Source organism: Danio rerio, chromosome 11, assembly GCF_052040795.2.
Source record: "Danio rerio strain M-AB ecotype USA chromosome 11, GRCz13ab, whole genome shotgun sequence".
NCBI lineage: Eukaryota > Metazoa > Chordata > Actinopteri > Cypriniformes > Danionidae > Danio > Danio rerio.
The window spans coordinates 26,347,454-26,366,120 of NC_141031.1; the positions used below are offsets into that span (position 1 = coordinate 26,347,454).

Here is an 18,667-nt window from a genome sequence, read left to right on the forward strand (position 1 = left end):
TAGGGGCTGACAAAGAAGCTAATAGTATCTCTGGTTGAGATCCATGATCATGTATGAAGATGGAATAAACGTACAGAAAGATAACCATCTATCCAAGACTCTTTGCAACACTCTTTGGTAAAATCTTTGGATTATTGGCAGAGTGACCAAGCATAAACCTTTCCACAATGACAAATAAAAATACTTGAAATTAGGAAATAGCACCTGAAGACTCTCAGACTGTCAGTAACAAGATTCTCTGGTCAATTGAACCTCAGTTTTAAGCCTCATGTCTGATGGAAATATGCATCAGCTGCACAGTACCTTCCTGAAGATGGCAGCATGGTGCAGTGGGGATGTTTTTCATGGATAGCCTAAATTAGGGATTACAAACTCTGTTCCTGGAAGGCCATTGCCCTGCACAATTTAGTTCCAACCCTGCTTCAATACACCTACTTGTATGGTTTCAAATAAGCCTAAAGAACTCATGTCTCTTTGGAACTAAAATGTGCAGGGCTGCGGCTCTTTAAGAACTGAGATTGACATCTGTGCCCTAAATGAAATCTTGGTCCAGAGCACTTAGAACTTCAGACTGAACAGAAAATTTTCCTTTTCTAACAGGACGGTAGCCCTAAACACATATCCAAGGGAATCCAGGAGAGACTTAAATTTATAATTTTCCTCAAAATGACAATTCTGTCTTCATTTACTCTACTTGTTTCAAACTAGTTTGAGTTTCTTTCTGTTGTTACACAATGGAAGATTCTGACGAATGTTGTTAAAAAACAGCTATTGCCATACACAGTATTTTTTTTTATTCCTACTACAGATGCCAAGGGCTGCTTTTTAATCAGCATTCTTCACTATATCTTCTTTTTTGTTCAACGGAAGAAAGACATTCCCATAAGTTTAGAACAACTTGTCGTAAATGGTGCAGAAATTTTCATTTTTGGGGAGCTGTCCCTTTAAGCACTACTCTATGAATGTTCTCAATAAGCTCAACAAGAGCTCGGATTCAAACCCAATCAAACATCTCTAGGAAAAAAACTTAACGTGGCAATCTATTAGCAGTTCCTGCAAACCTAATCTATAAAGACTATTGGCAGAAAACCCCTAAACCCTTAGTTTTTACACCATTTTCCCTATAAAAGTATTGTAGGGTACTGAACTACAGAATCATCCATATGCAGAAAGTCTTGAGTGTGTGTCTATTAGCATTGCAAATCTCTGTTTTTTTAGAAAAAAAAAATTTCTTCAATATATTCAAATTAAGACGTGTCAAAATGCAGCTTAAACACAGTTCAGAAGACTCAAGCATTGCTTCACATCAGTGTTTAGACTAAGCAGTTTTATCACAGGCCTTGGAATCTGTGAAATCTGAGCCATTCCAACATGAACAGATATTTGGTTACAGAAATTCACGCAAGCCCAGGAAAAAGCAGCATTTTAAGCTGACAATTCTTGTCACCACCGGCTGTCTAAGGCCGTGCTGTATCCAACCTCAGCATTTTTCTCAGGCTGTGTTTTACTGTCTATTGTGGTGGCACCAATTAGAGGAACTGTGACAGTAGTCTTGAGGTATTATAAAGCAGCAGGTACTGTATAGGTGACGGCTCAATGTATGGGTTAAGCACAGGCACAATTCTTTATATGAAAAATAAATTAAAAAATTGTACCACACACACTCAGATTTTTCACTTTCTTATTCATTACTTGGCTCAGGTTTATACTAAAGACCCAGCTTTTTGAGTAGCAGCCCTTTTTGAATTTCATTTGATTATTGCTGCCTCAGTGAGTGACAGAGGTGAAATATTGAGAAAGGGAAGACTTAAATAATGCATAGCACAAGTCTGAGTGCAGTACGTCAGTGAAGTCAATGAGCCCCTTTGAGGATTTGTAGACCTTAGAGCCGCAAAGTTATCACCCTTGGGAACCTTTACAAAAATAACAAAACTAAAGACTGTTAAAAGTACTGGATTTGAAATGTAATGTGACATGATGACAATTGTTTTGTGAGCTTGTAAAAAACAAATCAGATTCTGTAAAGACATTCATAAAGAGGAATGCACCATATTTTTCCAGAAAACAAGATACACATACTATCATAATATTGTAATTGTTATTTTACTGATGTGTGAGGTGACATTATTGAGTATGTCTCTCACTTCTCTCTAGAAACGGTTGTAAATGCTCATTTATAACCACAGAATTACCCCTAGAATAAAAACTTGATTTCAAACATATTTGGAATGGGCATGAATATTAACATGCCCTGCTTTGGCACGGCACAGCTTGTGTCAGTCCCTGACACTCAAATGCACTGACTACTTCAGTTGTCAGAAAATATTTTATAATTGATTTAAATCATAAACATGCATTAAACACTTTGGGCTCTATTTTAGAAGTTTAAGTGCAAAAGCAATAATGGCATGTCCAAATCTACTTTTGCTATTTTAAGGATGGAAAAATGTGCTTTGCACCCTGGCACATAGTCTAAAAGGGTTGTGCTTATTCTCTTAATGAGTTATGGTTGTGTTTTGTTTATAACTTCCATTAAACCAATCAGAGTCTCATGGTGCCTGGCCCATTTGCTATTTACATGGCGGACTTTGTGGAAATGGAAAAACTGAAGGCTTCACTAGCGTGAAAAATCAGAGATGATAAAGAACGAGCCTCCTCCATTAGTCCTCTTTACTTTCACTCTTTACTCCTTTACTTGCGTGGATAAGGAAACAATGTTGTATGCACTCCACTGAAGATATTTATTAGCCTACACATTCAATTTTGTTTGTTAAGCACAAAGATTTGTTTCAGAACTATTTCTAAATTCAGTTCTAATTTACAGCAAATAATTATACAGTATATAAACACATATTGCATGTTCTCTCTGCGTTTGCGTGGGTTTCTCGCCGGGTGCTCCTGTTTCCCCCACAGTCCAAAAACATGCATTACAGGTGAATTGGGTAAACTAAATTGTCCGTAGTGTATTAGTGTGAATTAGAGTGTATAGATGTTTCCCAGAGATGGGTTGCAGCTGAAAGGGCATCCGCTGCATAAACATATGCTGGAAAAGTTGGTGGTTCATTCCGCTGTGGCGACCCCGGTTTAATAAAAGGACTAAGCTGAAAGAAAATGGATGAATGAATATTAATAACATTATACAAATGCAAATTGTCATGAATAAGCTGAAAAAAACACCAACATGAAGAAGGCATTTTAGGTAGTGGTTTTTATATTTATGTAGAAAATAATAATTTTTGTAACATCTTAATCCTTTAATTTCTTTCATATGTAAAGATATTTGTGTATTGCTGTCCATTTTGTGTGTATAAAGAAATGTGTACTCGTTTTGGACTTGCATAGGCACGTAACTAACGCGCTGTGTTGGATTTAAGACCAGCTCTCAGTTGGTCAATGATGTGCTTTTAGCATGTTTTTGTTTTTTTGAATTGTATTATAAAAGTATTTTAACAATATCACATCAATATTAGTCTCAGCTGGTTTCAGAACAAAAACATGCCCTGGAACATACAGTATGATGCAAGCCTGAAGCTCTAAAAGGGGATGAAGACAAGTTCAACTGAAAACGTCATGACACATGGTGTTAGCATTCATGTGCATGTGTATGCCATGTCTGATTGGTGACCCAATCAACAACGTTCTACCCTTGTGTTTCATTTCACTACACAGCTGAACATAGAAACATAGCACAGGCCAGAACAAGCTTGAGAAAGCTCTCAGTAGTATCTGTTAATTACACATTGTCGTTTACACTTTAATCATTCTCTCTGCTCTACTTTATTTCCACGGTTGATAGATTCTAGGCTTAATGGCATAGTCATTATAATGATTGGGTTTAATGTACCCACGACTTTTGGTCTGAAAACAGTAAGTTCGAGCTTTGTGTCACTGTTGAGACAATCAGAAGAATGACTCATTGCTCTGAACAAACACATCGAATAGCAAATAATGACAACAAACAACTAATCATGGCATGAATACTCATGAAAGGATGCTCATGCAGTTGAATCCACAGATCTGTAGTCTTGGGCGTTCTGTGGAGTGACTCATAAGGCATTTATGAATTTATTTTCTGGTAGCTGGAGGCATCTGCGAATCCGATGCAGTAAACCAGAAACCAGTGTAGTTTTCAAGTCTGCTTTATATTGCAAAAACATATAGATGGCCTGCATGGATCTTCATTATAATTCCTCCCACTACTGCTGTTTTAGCTCTGGCTATCAAGTGCTAACTTTATCTGCAAACTCGGATTGCAAACACTGAATATTTATTCAGTAACAAGGCCATGACTTGGGGACACTAAACCATACATTTTAGATCAGGCTTGAATTGGTTCAGTGAATACCAATTTGGTTTACTTAAGGATTATTCAGACCCTTGAGATGTATATTTTTTGCTGTATCAGTTGAAGTATATAGGACTTTTGCTGTTTGAGGATGTTTTTTTTTTTGTATTGATAAGGCAAGACTCTTCATTTTCAAGATGAAGGTTGTAGAGTGATATAAAAAAGTCCTTAGATATGTCTTTTGTGAAGTCTCTACACGGGCGCCTGACTTAAACAGGCCACCTGCTGGGAAAGATCCATTTTGGGGGGTTTAGTCCCTTTAGCAGATGTCAGGGCAGCAGTAAAAGCGTCATTGCCCGAGGCAGTCCTTGAGTCCTACAAGAAACCTGACTTTTTATAGAGAAAGGAAGTATTTGGAGATGAATGTATGATGGTAGGCTGGGACAGAATGGCCATAGGGAACACTAGGTCATTTTCATTGAGCCCTCATGGGCCGAATGCCCCAACCAATTTACATGTACAAAGAAAGTATTGAATAGGATATAAAGGGAAGAAAAATTGCTCTCGCTGGCCTATATAAGCTGTAACAATGGCAACATCTTCAAATCTGTGGAGCCATTACTAATAGCAACATTTTGTAAACGAGGTAATTAAATAATTAAATGCAACCCTGTTCAGTTTATTTTCCCGATGTGATAGTATATACAGTACATTGTCAGACTCACTCTGTTTTTCTTGTTGCTAAAAAAAACAAAAAAAAAAAAAAAAACAATCAGCAGTGTGCTCATACTGGCTGGGCTAGTTGTTATGATTCTCCTCAGCTCTGAGGTTTGAATGGACACAGCAAAATGGGATTTTAACAAAGCAAGAGCTACTGTATGATTCACTGTTGGTGTGAATCTGTGAAATACTGTGGAAATCTGGATAACTGCTTTCAGCAATTAATGTAATAAATCTCAACTTTGCATTGGTAATTTGTTAAAGCATGTTTTTTCATCATTGGTACATTTTATTTGTTATAATATAATTTATAAAATAATTTAATCCTAAGACAAGAATGTGTCAGAAGCCAGAAAGAAGCATCCAAATGCAAAATGCAGGCAAAACAAAAGACTTTATTTAAATAACAAAAGTAAACCCAAGAAAACCCCACTTGAAAAATGTGGAAAAATATTAAAAAGCCTTTACTGACATGGCTATTCCATAAAACTGCACCTACGTGTTCCGGCAAACACTTGCCTTCATCATGGTAACAAAGATCAGGTGCATCTGGAGTTTCATTGGTCTCATGACTCTGTCTAGAATATCTAAACAGTACTAAAATAATATATTGAGCACAAGGTCAACTCAACAATCATTATTAATTCAGGATTGCGAGAGAGAGAGAGAGAAAATAATAATGAAAAAATATGAAAAAATGATATTGATAATAATAAGTAATATTGTGGTTTTTTTTCATTGACATCATTTATGAATTGGACAATTAAAGAGTTAAAATTCTCAAATTCTCTAAACAATTTAGTAGATTTGATCATGACTGAAGTAGATTAACAGATTTGTGCAAAAAAATGAAATCCCTAACAAAAGTTTAGTAAACTTGTCCAGAGAGACTCGTTAAGCTTTTAAAATATTTTCAAAGCCATTTCCCAAAAATATATGTCAAAAAAGATTCGTATAATTCTGCTAGATGAAACACAGAAAACGTCTAGGCCAAATTAAGACTCAAACTCACCCCAGAGTGGACGAAAACATCCCCAAAAGAACAGAAGGGTTGAGCTACCCCTGAGCACTTTTTGTTTGATTTTGGACTTTATTTAAATGTTCAAAAGAAAGACGAGCGACTGAAGAAAACAATGGCCAGGAGAAAGCCAGAGGCTAAGTGGGCAACCAGTGTCCAAAACAGCAGGCAAGCGAGAGAAGTCAAACAGGCGGACTTCGATCAGGAGATAGATAATGCAGAGGAGGACAGACAAGCTCTGACCCTGTCCTACACAGGCGGTGTCGAAGATAGTAAGTGGCTGGCCAAGGGGAATTCAAGGAGGGAAAAAAAGGTAAAACTGGGCAGAGTAAAAAACAGAGTCAAAAAAGTGCCAAAAATAAATGAGCATGACTTGACAGAACAAGAATGATGTATAAAAAAAAGGGAATCTCCATCACAGTCAGCCATGTTTGCCAGAGCTCCCACGGGTCTTTAAAAAGTATTACATTTGATTTTTTAAATTTAAGGTTATAAAAAGTCCTAAAAGGTCATATCTTTTACTCATGAGAGATCTTAAATTTCACTTGATAGTGTGACCTTGATACGTTACTGAATTTTAACAAATATATATAGCTTTGTAGACATGCATGCACTTTCAGACATACACTTTCTGGAACAGCTATGCCTAACACAACACCGTCCCTAACTCTACCCTTTACAATGACATCACATGTGCAATTGTCTGTGAGGGCAAACTCACACTATGCTATCTGAACCATGCCCAGGCCCATTTCCCGGATCGTTTGAGAAGTGTGAGTGCTCTGAATCGCATCAGGCACGGTTCACTTGGCTGGCCCTGGTATGGTTGGAAGAGGTGTTCCAGAGCGCGGTTTACTTGGGCTTTGACAAGGTACACTTGTAGTGTGAGTGTAAAGCGTGCCTGAGCCAGAAACTGAAAGCGAGATGTGACTTTTACGGGATTGTTTCAATGGATTTATTAATCCCTCTTACTGTTTAATGAATGCAAACTGTCGTAGTTTATTAAAGACGCAAACCCCTCACTGCATGACAGCTGAACCTTTAGCAAACCTCATAATTCCTGCAGCACGATAACTTTATGGTTGTTTATGAGCGTCAAAAGTGGCTGATCCCTTCGGCGCAATATTTGACTGCGTGTCACCGCATACCAAACGACTAAAACAATATAACTAAAGAAATTTCCACTGTGCTGAGCAAAAAAGCACTTATTAAACAACGCATCATCGATGACGTAAGCGTACCCAGGCCCAAATGTAATGTAAGTGCTGGCCACCGGAGGAGATGGGAGGGGGGACAAATATGCATCGGCCCGGTTTAAGACAACTGTACATAGTATGAGTACGCCCTGAGAATTGGTTAATCTGGCAGTAGGCAGGTTATAAAGACTACATAAAGGCAGACATCCTAAAAGCACCATTTCAAAGGGGGTTAGCATTGTTTTTTTTTTAGATAAACAATGATGTTCACTTACTGTAGCATGTTTCTTAATTATCTGCAAACATGTTACGGTATTTTTATGACTGAGCTCTCAAACTCAATTCCTAGAGGGCAGCACTAGTGTCTAGAAATCTTGAACACCTTGATTAGTTGGATCAGCAGAGTTTGATTAGGGTTGGAGCAAAACTGTACAGAGCTGCAGCCCTGCAGGAATTGAGTGTGAGACCTACACTGTAAAACCCAACAGTCAACTTAAACAAATGCAATTGGTTTCCTCAAAAAGTTTGAGTTACCTTAACTTTTGGGGTTTTACAGTGTATACACAAAAGGAAAAAGTAGATCGTTTTTGGACAACTTTGATGAAAGTTTTTGATCCACTTCAAATGTTGGCTATTGTATATTATTTCACATGCATTATACTGTATATTTACTTTATTTAAAATAATATTCCCAACATGCTATATATTTATTACACTAAATATACTATGTAAATATTTTGATAAGTTTTCATAATATTTTAAAAATAGTGAAAATCAATAGACCTATAAGTCCAATATTAAAACATCAGTGTGACAAAAGAAAAAAAATAACATTGTATTTTAATATACTATATAAATATGTTTAGTTTATATTGCACAACCCACATTTATTTTATTTTAAAATTTATATACACATATTTAAGCTATCATTACACATTTTATTTTGTATAAAAATATATAATGACTGTAATTAGAGCTATATATTTATCAACTCTGATTTAAAAGCATACATTGCGGAAACTTCCCCCAGGCTATCCTATGGTAGAGAACTGCAAAGAAATGTTATAAGCTATACAGTATGTGTTTGAGACCATACGCAATAAATCAAAGCACTGAACAGAGCAGTAAATTTGTAGCACTGGTGACTTGTACTTTCCTTGACAAACAGCCCTCTCATATTCATGCCTTCGTCTACTGCGGCATGAGGAAAATCATGTCACCACATCCAGACATCTGCACGTTATAAAGTGCTAAGCAGAGCGCAGTTAAAAAGACTGTGACAACACACCCCAACCAATGAACTGGAGTGCAGTCAGGTGGCAATCACAGTCCTGTTTGTCCTAATTAAGAAATTTCCCTGATGAAAGCGTCTTTCTCTTTGTTACAAATCACCTCAGGGATGCTTATTCACATCGCAAACAGAACATCTGACTTCCACAACTGCTGAGCTGCGGCCCTTGCTGTGATTGCCGTTACTTGAGCCAGGAAAAAGATGTGCAATTGCCAATTACAGGGCAGAGGGGGTTATGCTGCACACTGGTGGAAACAATCCTGAAGCAGATGTGAGGAGCGGATGGTGAATGGTGCAAAACAGCTGCTGCCCAGCCATCTCTTGTCAGTTTAGATGTAAAACAATTTAAAGTCACGTGCCCTTGTTTTATTAAACCCAACTACAAGCCGTGTATCAGCAGGTGACACTTCAGGGCAAGAGAGTGGTGAATATGATGCTTTAGAGTGTGTTTATTGTAATAAGTCAGAGGAACGCAGTTTCAGAATGACAGTCAAATTGCACAGGCAGGGATTTTCATGTAATATATGCATTACTGGTACAGTAGTTTAATATATGGGTGAAAGATGGCACATCCCACTGTCTGCATCAAATTTAATTCACAAAAATTATTTTATATAAACAGAAAATAAATGTTTCATATTAGTTTTGTAAACCTAAAATATATGCGTCCCATCAGTGACAATATACAGCCGTATCACACTGCTACGAGTGTGATATTGCATTTCAACAGTTTGATGGCATATTCGTGAATAAAAAAAGAAAATCAAACACAGAGAGTCTAAAAGTCCTTTTGTATGAGGAACTATTTTCTTCAGCCATTCATTCACATCTGCGGCTGATGTCAGAACAGCAGAAATCGTTGCTACTTCACAAACGTCACTTTAGAGCTAGTATTTGAATGATTCTCTAGCGTAATGTCTAAAGTCATGACAAAACAGGTGATTTTGCCTTTTTGATTTTGATTTTAAGACTGAACGGCATGAAAGGCTATCAGTCTCTTAGAGGTATCTCCCAGTATTTATTTGTTGCAATCAAAAGATCACAATAATTAACCTCAAAAAAGTCAAAGCAAAGCAAACACTACCAAAAACACTACCAGATTATAGTATAATACAGCACTACAACATACAAAAGAGAGAGATCGACTTAGAAAGTCACTTATCTGTTTGTAATTGATTTTGATTTGGTCAGCTGTAGTTTGAAGTGCTTATTATGCTGTCTCTGTTGCCATCTTGTGGCGGACCGTCAACTGTTTTTGCTCTGCTCAGTATAACAGGCTGATGGATGCCAACATGCTATATGTCAGAAATTATAAATATTTAAAATAGGCACTGTCCTGAACTGCAAAAATTAACTGCATAGTTGTAATCTAAACAACTACATTCGTGCCTTAAAAAGCCTCAAATGTTCATTATGTTGCTGTAACAACGGCTGCAATATTTTTCAATCTATAGTGAGTTTATTGATCTGCTGGCACTCTATGTGGGCGGAGTAATGCAGAAGGTTGAGGAGGCTATACAAGTGCTGTAATTGCAGAATATTGCCCGGCTATCAGCCAATCAGATTCGAGTATATATATATATATATATTCTTGCTTGCCTGTTCAAAGGCTCTTATACTCAGACCAAGCCTTATTGTTGTTTATAACTTGTAAAGTAACCATTTTAACAAGCTTATTTAATTGGCTGAAAATTTAATATTACAGAAAGTTTCATCATTCAGTGCAATGGTTTTGTCATTCATTATCATAAAAGATCTTCTATAAACTGCAATGAATTACAGTTTCATGTACAGACAACAATTCTACACTGTAAAAAGAATTTCTTTAAAAACTATGGTAAAAGTCTAACAGGTGTGTTTGCAAGGATTTTAGTTAAAAAATAATGCAATAAACTTTTTATACACATTAAATGTACAATTGAACTCTACTGAACACAGCAAAAATGCAGGAAATTGTGGGAAACTCGGTTTATAGTTGATCATAGTATATAGTAAGGACACGTACTGTTAACCTGGTAACATATTTAATGTAGCAGTTTTTGGCCATTTTACAGTGTAGCATCTTAACTATATGCATTAGCTCGGCAGGTAAAGTCAAAAAATTATATTACTTTTTTTTAACAGTACAGTTGTATTACAATATATTTCCTTGTTTGTTTAAAAATAATCAACATAAAATCATAATTGCATTCCATACTTTACAATTAAACGGAAAACTATTTTTTTCTTGTACTTTTCTGTTTACTGTGTACTCCAGTTTTCTTTGTTTTATTCATTACTGTATTACAATAAAGCCTAAAATGTTCATTCATAATTCACTTTTGCCATTTAAAAGCATCTTCAGAGTGAAATGTCATTTTCAGCCTTTTAAAAATAGTTATATTCATTTTCTTTGCAGATAAAAATAAGTGTCTGGTCTGGGTGTGGTTGCGGTTGGAGGATGAGGATTCTGTTGTGTCTGCTGTCTCTCAGCTTTCTGGCTCTGAGCAACGCATTGGGTAAGTCTGATCTGATCTGATCTGATCTCATGTCTCCCGTCATCTCATCTCTTTCAAGATCCCATTTGCAAATATACTTAGCAGGTCTTGCTCAGCCCTTCCCCCATTAGCGCAACTTCATTGCCTGTTGTTTTTTTCTTCCAGTATTCCCTCTGCGCTGGCATTTCCTTGTTAGAACATGATTGAAATATACGTTGTCACTTTGATGGTGTCTGGGATGTGTGGTTTTCAGGGTTGTGCATCAGTGGGGGTCCACAAATTCAGTTGAATTATTCATTGTGTTATCTTAGATCAGTGGGCAGAAGGGATTTGATTTACTTGAGAGGTGTTTTTGTCGGCTGAAGTAATCCAGGCCACATTAAACATTGATAAAAATGTGGTTTGTCCATAATGCTATTAACTTTGCAAACGGCACTCCAGTCAAAGTTACTCCTACTCCTAGTCTCCAAGGCATAAAATCTGGTTCACTTCCTAAATTCTGTCTAGGAATTTGACCAAAATGAGCAACCAAGTTTCTTGGCATGATATTTAGGGTGGTTTTACATCTGTGGTTCGGTTCATTTGGTCCAGACCAAAGGCAACAAATAGTACATCGTAGCATTTTTCTGCCGTTTTTGAGTCCTTTTCACACTGATTGCTTTGTTCCGAACAAGTTGAAAAGAACCAAAATGCAGTCATGTGACAAAATCCACATCACATATTGGCCAGGTGTTATTGAACGTTTTACCTAAACTGCTTTTTAAATGGTCAGAATTAAGCTGCGGTCACATTAGAGCTTGAGCATGCGATATTCTGTCGTGCGGTGCTGGGAAAAGGGGCGGGATAAACAAGCTTATTAGACATTTTAAAAAGCAAGTGATTGCTCCATGTTTTAAATTTCTGTCCAGGGAGGTCATGTTTTAATTCTCGATTGGTCTCACGCAGTCAAGTGACAAGATTTCATAGGTCAGAGTTCACCAAGCTTGAACTTTGCACCAGAGCAACCTGCGAAACCGCGTTTCCAGTCTGACGCATTCGCGTGCGTTTGAATGGAAGTCTATGGGAAGAAAAGCCCAGTGTGACCGCAGCTATAATGTGCGAGGAAATGCTAATGGAACTCCTGCAAGTAAACAAACCAGCAGACACAAAATGTTGCTTTTTAATATCAAGGGATGACTGCGCTGGCTGATTGTATCCTTGCTCATAGAATACTTTATAGTTTGTCTATATCAGTTTAGACAAACTGTACATTTTGAGAATGAATCGCGACTGCGGCTGGAAAACAATGCTTTAATGCATTGCCAACTGCAAAGGCGCATCGCAAATCACTTCAGGAGGAGGCGTGAATTAATTTAGCTAAACTGCGACATGGTCATCTTCCGGAAATATTAACAATGATCTCTCTCTGTTTAAAATTGTACAACAAGTATTTTTCCCTCACATATCATAATGCACAGCGCATTTGACTACGGCAGATGGATTTAGTTTTAGTTCTGATCATGTTCTCACCACAACCTCTTCAAGGAGGTCTCGGTAGGCTTTTTTGGTCTGCTTTTGGTGCGCACTTGAGTGCGATTGTTACATTCACACCTGCCCAAACGAACCACACCATGAGGGAAAATGAACTCTAGTGTGATTCAACAGAACTAAGTAAGGCAGGTTGATTGGAAATTAATGAAAAGTAGGGTTGGGTACTAATACCCTCTACCCAGTCTCATATAATAAATGTGTACCAAATCCAAATGCAGATTTAAAGGTCCCTTGAAGTGTTTGAAATGTGGAGTAGCTCCTCCTACTCCTCCAACTTAAAACAGCCAATAGCGTCTAAATTTTTCATCACAGCTCTGCCAATGAGAGTGGTTAAGCTCAAGTGCATCAAATGAAAAGCAAATGAGAAGCATCTTGAAGTGGGCGGGGCATATCAGATAATAGAGAGCATTTGATTGGTCAAAATTGAAGTTTGAGGTGACATGAGCTGATCGAATTAGGTGGAAGTAACAAACTGCAAGATTTGGATACTTATATTTTACAGTTTCTAAATGTGAACTTTGTCACTGGGAGCACATAAGTTAATAGATTTCCTTTTTTATTTTAATTTTATGGGACATTTAAGTGCCTCATTTTGGTGCCTTTTAAATTGAGCTGTTAAAATCAGGGGTGTAGCAAGTAGAGGATTAGAAACATGCTTCTTTATTTGAAGAAAACAGTAGGCTATGTTTAAATCAGTAATTTGTTAGTAATATAACTGAAATGATGTATGAGAAGATCACATATGTGCTCTGAATCGCTTTTGTACTAATTTGTTTGTCCAGCACTGCTAAAAACAGCATTAACCTCAAATGTGTTGAGTTTACAAGTGCATGTGTGAAAGGAATTATGGATATTCGCTACAAAACAAGCACATTTTAATTGAACATTACTCTTCAGAAATACTGCAAACATTGCATGATAGACTGTGTCTTAGTAGTTACAATGTCAGGCTCGCTTTGAAGCAATAAGGATTCAGGAGCATTCTGCCCAACTTATTGTGAAATGTATTGTATACTCCATAGTTTTCAATGATCTGATGATAGGACAGGACATAATTTTTTTAGCAGATATAACAATTATGGTCATATATCTCCAAAACCATTGCTGGAAGTTTTTTAGCTCTTGGTAGCATACTAAAAATACAGACAAATATGCTGTTAATAATAGTACAACTATTGTTATATTCATAAATTTACTATTTTAACTGACTCTAAACATTTGAACAGCATTGTCCAAACATTGAAAGTATAATATATAATTATACTAAATAAGTATAATAGGAATAAAGATGATAAATTGTTTAAAAACATACATAAACACGATAATTATAATGCTAGTATAGCACTGAGAAAGATATCCATGTGTATCATCGCTGGCATTGAAATAGAATTGGCTGACAAAACAGTTTCAGTTTCTAGTCTAGGACACACAGTAAAAGTATGCAAACATAGAAACTGTGATGAGATGTTGAAAGACTTTGGTGGAAAATTACTTAAGTGGCAGTTTGGAGTTGTTTCTCCCATTACTGGAAGCAGCAACACACCAGTGAATTTGAGTGTAATCTCAGAGCAGAAAAGCTCCCGGGGTGCTGGTTTCTCTTTTCAACTCATCGCTTCCTCTGCCTCTCTCTTGTTACCCCAGATTCCTGTGGGTCTCCACAGCCCGCACACACTCCTTTGAACAAACGCATGAATATATATATATACGCCTATGCACGTAGAGACCCAGTAAAATCTAAATAACAAACATAGTAACTGAAAACAATTGTATTGGGGTCTATTTTAGGATATGTTTTCACCGAAAAACAAGACATGTTTCTTAAAAAATGCATAAGACCAGTCTTGTTTTCAAAGAATGTTTTTTAGATAAAATTGAACACTCATGTGCATTTGGGGGCACGGAAGCGATCCAGACTTATTATTTTCAAAATTCTATTGTTTTTAATAGAATAGTTGCAAAGGAAAAATGCACATTACTTAATCATTCAGAATTTTCCAATTATTTTTAAGAGATAAACTAGTTTTGTTAAATGTTGCACATTTCATGTTTAGGATATTTTGACTGTGGGTATATATAGAAGACTTTAGTAAAATGTTTGTGTCTAATCTAAGTTATTAAAAACAGCTTTTTCTTTACACTAACCGGCCACTTTATTAGGTACACCTTACTAGTACCGGGTTGAACCCCATTTTGTCTTCAGAACTGCCTTAATCCTTCGGGGCATAGATTCCACAAGGTATTGAAAATAATCCTCAGAAATTTTGGTCCATATTGACATGTACAATGTGGTCATAAATGGATGGACATGGTCAGCAACAATGCTCAGGTAGGCTGTAGCATTGGCAGAATGCTGAATTGGTACCAATGGGCTCAAAGTGTGCCAAGAAAATATCCCCCACACCATTACAACATCACCATCAGCCTGAACTATTGATACAGTGCAGGATGGATCCATGCTTTCATGTTGTTGACATCAAACTCTGAACCTACCATCCAAATGTTGTAGCAGAAATCGAGACTCATCAGACCAGTCAGTGTTTTTCCAATCTTCTACTGTCCAATTTGGTGAGCCTGTGTGAATTGTAGCCTCAGTTTCCTGTTCTAATCTAACAAAAGTGGCACCCGGTGTGGCACCCCAGTAGATCAGCAGTTTCTGAATTACTCAGACCAGCCCTTTTGGCACCAACAACCATGCCACGTTCAAAGTCACTTAAATCCCCTTTTTACACACTCTGATGCTTAGTTTGAACTGCAGCAGATCGTCTTGACCATGTCTACATGTCTAAATGCATTGAGTTGCTGCCATGTAATTGACTGATTAGAAATTTGGGTTAACGAGCAGTTAGACAGGTGTACCTAATAAAGTGACCATTGTGAATGTATTTATACTGTAGAAGTGGATTGTGTGTAATTTCAAACTATAGCCCCTTTCACACATACAGACCTTTCCGGAAAATTGCCGGCAATTTTCCGGAAAGGTCCGTATGTGTGAACAGTCCCTTTTTGAAAATACCGGTAAATTCGTTCTGGCTATTTTCCGGAAAGAGAAGTTGTAACATTACCGGTAATTTGCCGGAATGCTGCGCTGTGTGAACGCAGAAGGAACATTGCCGGAATGGCACGTACGAGTCCTAGAACGTGCTGACGTAAGGTGTGTACTCCGGCCAATCAGAACATTCCTACGCTGATGACGCATTCACAAACAGCTGACTCATTCACAAATAGTAGAGCTACAAACAGCTGACGCGCGGTTTACAAAAATAAAAGAAATGGCATCAAACTGGAACGACAATGAAATTAAAGTCCTTCTCTCTATCCGAGCGGACGAAGAGATTAGTCGTCATATAAAAGGAACCGTTAGTGATGCGGTAACCTATGATAAAATAACAAACCGTCTGCGTGAACAAGGCATCCACAGAACCAAGAGTCAGGTCATTAGCAAATTAAAAACACTACGGCTAAAATTTCTCAAAGTAAACGATCACCATAAACAAAGTGGAAGTGGCAGAATTTCCTGGGCCTATTTTGATCTTTGCCAGTCTATCTGGGGGTCTAGTCATTCTACAAACCCCGTGGCATTGTCCAGTAGTTTAAATTCAGTTGATCCTGAAACTAACGCCCCCGAGGACTCGTGTGAAGGAAGTACTTCGACTCAAATGACAGAAACTCAGGTACCACCTTCTGATGCTGAGCAGATGGACTGTGTTACAGGTGGGTAAAATTATGTAAATGTTTACCTAATAAATGTGTGACATAACGTAAAACGTGTATGGAAATATTATTGTTTCTTTTTTTCCACATACAATGCTACTGTAATTTACAGTAAATGCTGTTGTGTTTTTGAACTATGCTATAGTAAAGTATTTTTATTAACCTATGCTAAGGTAACAATTTTATGAATATAAACAAATTACCCAATGTAGTTTTCTACAACTATATATATGTAAATGTGTGTGTGTGTGTGTGTGTGTGTGTGTGAGATACTATTCACTATATGTCAGGTAATACTACAGTTTGCTGGAGCATTCATTAACAAAGTGTTGTAAATAATATAATATATACAGCACATTGCACATTTATTTACTAGTGTTTTAAAAAAAAAAAACTAGCATTTAATATAAATCACTTAAGTATATTTACATGTGGGATGTAAATTATAATATACTTTATAGTAAGATGTTTGTATGTTGGTAGTAGATAAGAGGAACTAACAAAGAACTGTATTTTAGTAGCATTAATTTCAAATCCAACTTTTTACATTTTCAAAGCTGCACATGTAGACTTTGGTTAAATGCATTATGAACTAACAACAAGCTATATTGCATTTGTCAGTCAACATTAAAGGGATAGTTTACCCAAAACTGAAAAATATCATCATTTACTCATGCTTAACTTGTTATAAACCAGTTTGTGTTTTTTATTTGTATTAAATATATTATTAAATATTTATCTATCCTGCACAAAATAAGATATTTGGAGATTGTTGAAAAACTGTAACCATTGCCTTCCATGGTATTTGTTTACCTAAGTCAGTAGTTACAGGTTTTCAGCTTTCTTCAAAAAAGGTTTTTGTAACAAGTTAGAAGTGGGTAAATCATAACAGTTTTTTTTGGGTCAACCATGCCTAGTTACTTAAAATATTGATTGTGTTGGGTTTTTTATCCTCCTTTTTTAGGTTTCACTCAGCCACCAAGGAAGAAGGCAAAAAAAAAACAAAGATCACATTGTTGACTCCATAACTACAGTGTTACACACTATGGAAACATCATTCAGAGAGCAAGAAGCACTCCGTGTTCAGCAGCAACGAGAGTATGAAGAAATGTTGCGCAAAGAGGCAAAGGAAGAGCAGAAGGAAGAAAGGGCAAGCATGATGGCAATGTGGAAGGAGATGATGGAGTTCCAAGGGAACCTCCTAAAGGACATTATGATGCGTCCACCCCTGGCAACTTCTCTTCCCTTAAATCCACTGTACCAACATCCTCACAGCTTCAATTTTCCAAGCCCTAGTACTAGCTACATGGTACCATATCACCCTCCAGGACAAGATGAAGATGCCTCTCACCATCCTCAGTTCAAACCTTCATTCTTGGAAGATTTGCAAGACTAAATTAAAATAAAACAGTTCACTTCCATTTTAAATAATTTTTTAATAAGAATTAGTTGATTATATGTGTTATTATTGCTTCTGTTTCCACAAACCAATATGTATTTTGTGCAGTACAGTAAGTATTTGTTCTATCCACAAAAGTATAAATGTTCATATTGAGTTGATACCATCTAAATTTTATTTATGATGAACAAAATATGTAACTATAATACATTCATAAAATGTTAAGATTTTTGTTGCTTCATGGCCAGCTAAAATAAACAGTTTAAATCCATTTGCAGAAGGTTTTCTTATCAAGTTCAAAATAACTGGAATACACAAAGCGTGGACATGCACACAAAATATCAGGCTAGCCGTTTAAGAAAATGCCAAATGCAAAGAAATAGTATCTGTCATCATTTATTCACCCTCATGTTGTTCAAAACTTGCCTTGCAGTTTTTCCTCCTGGTAAACACAAAGAAAGGTATTTTGAAGATCGTTAGTAATCGGAACAAAGGCAACTTCAACCTCCATTTTATATATATTTTTTTCATTCTATAGAATTCAGAGATTCCTTGCAACTGTTTGATTACCGACATTCTTCAAAATACCCTTCTTTGTGTTCAGCAGGAGGAAGTAAAAGTAGGTTTAAAACAGCAGGAGGGTGAGTAATATTTTTTGGATTAACTTTAACTCAGCAGTGATACTAATGCTCTGCGAACTGCTTGTGCATCATCAGTAATTCTGTTGTGCTCTCTGTCAGTAACATCAGCAGAAACATCACACTGGAGGTCAGTGTTCCATTCAGGCAGGTATCTTTCTTTCCTGAGCTCACAAATGTTATGCAAGATGCAGCAAGCCACAACAATATCAGACATAATATTTATGTCAACATCGTTGCGTTTAAGTAAACACCTCCAGCGTCCTTTAAGTCGGCCAAAGGAATTTTCAACAACCATTCGAGCTGAACTCAGACAGAAGTTGAAGTGAGACTGGTCAGGTGTTAGAATTTGGTGATTCAGGAAGCCCTTCATCAGCCATTTTTTAAGGGGGTATGCCGCAT

The 18,667-nt window shown here is 36.8% G+C and overlaps 2 protein-coding genes across 2 annotated transcripts in view; both read left to right on the top strand.

The window, feature by feature from the left end:
* Positions 1-18,667, top strand: part of cntn2 (contactin 2) — a gene marked incomplete at its 5' end in the record, with an annotated part of 114,865 nt that overhangs the window by 13,692 nt on the left and 82,506 nt on the right. The window contains 1 exon segment of the mRNA NM_131446.1: positions 10,909-11,008. Within this exon segment, the coding sequence (NP_571521.1) occupies positions 10,947-11,008 (62 nt within the window).
* LOC100321644 (uncharcterized LOC100321644) lies at positions 15,712-17,773 on the top strand. Its single transcript, XM_087273679.2, is given in 3 exon segments — positions 15,712-16,228; positions 17,193-17,221; positions 17,223-17,773. Coding segments are annotated over 3 exon segments (873 nt in total). The 5' UTR covers positions 15,712-15,786; the 3' UTR covers positions 17,625-17,773.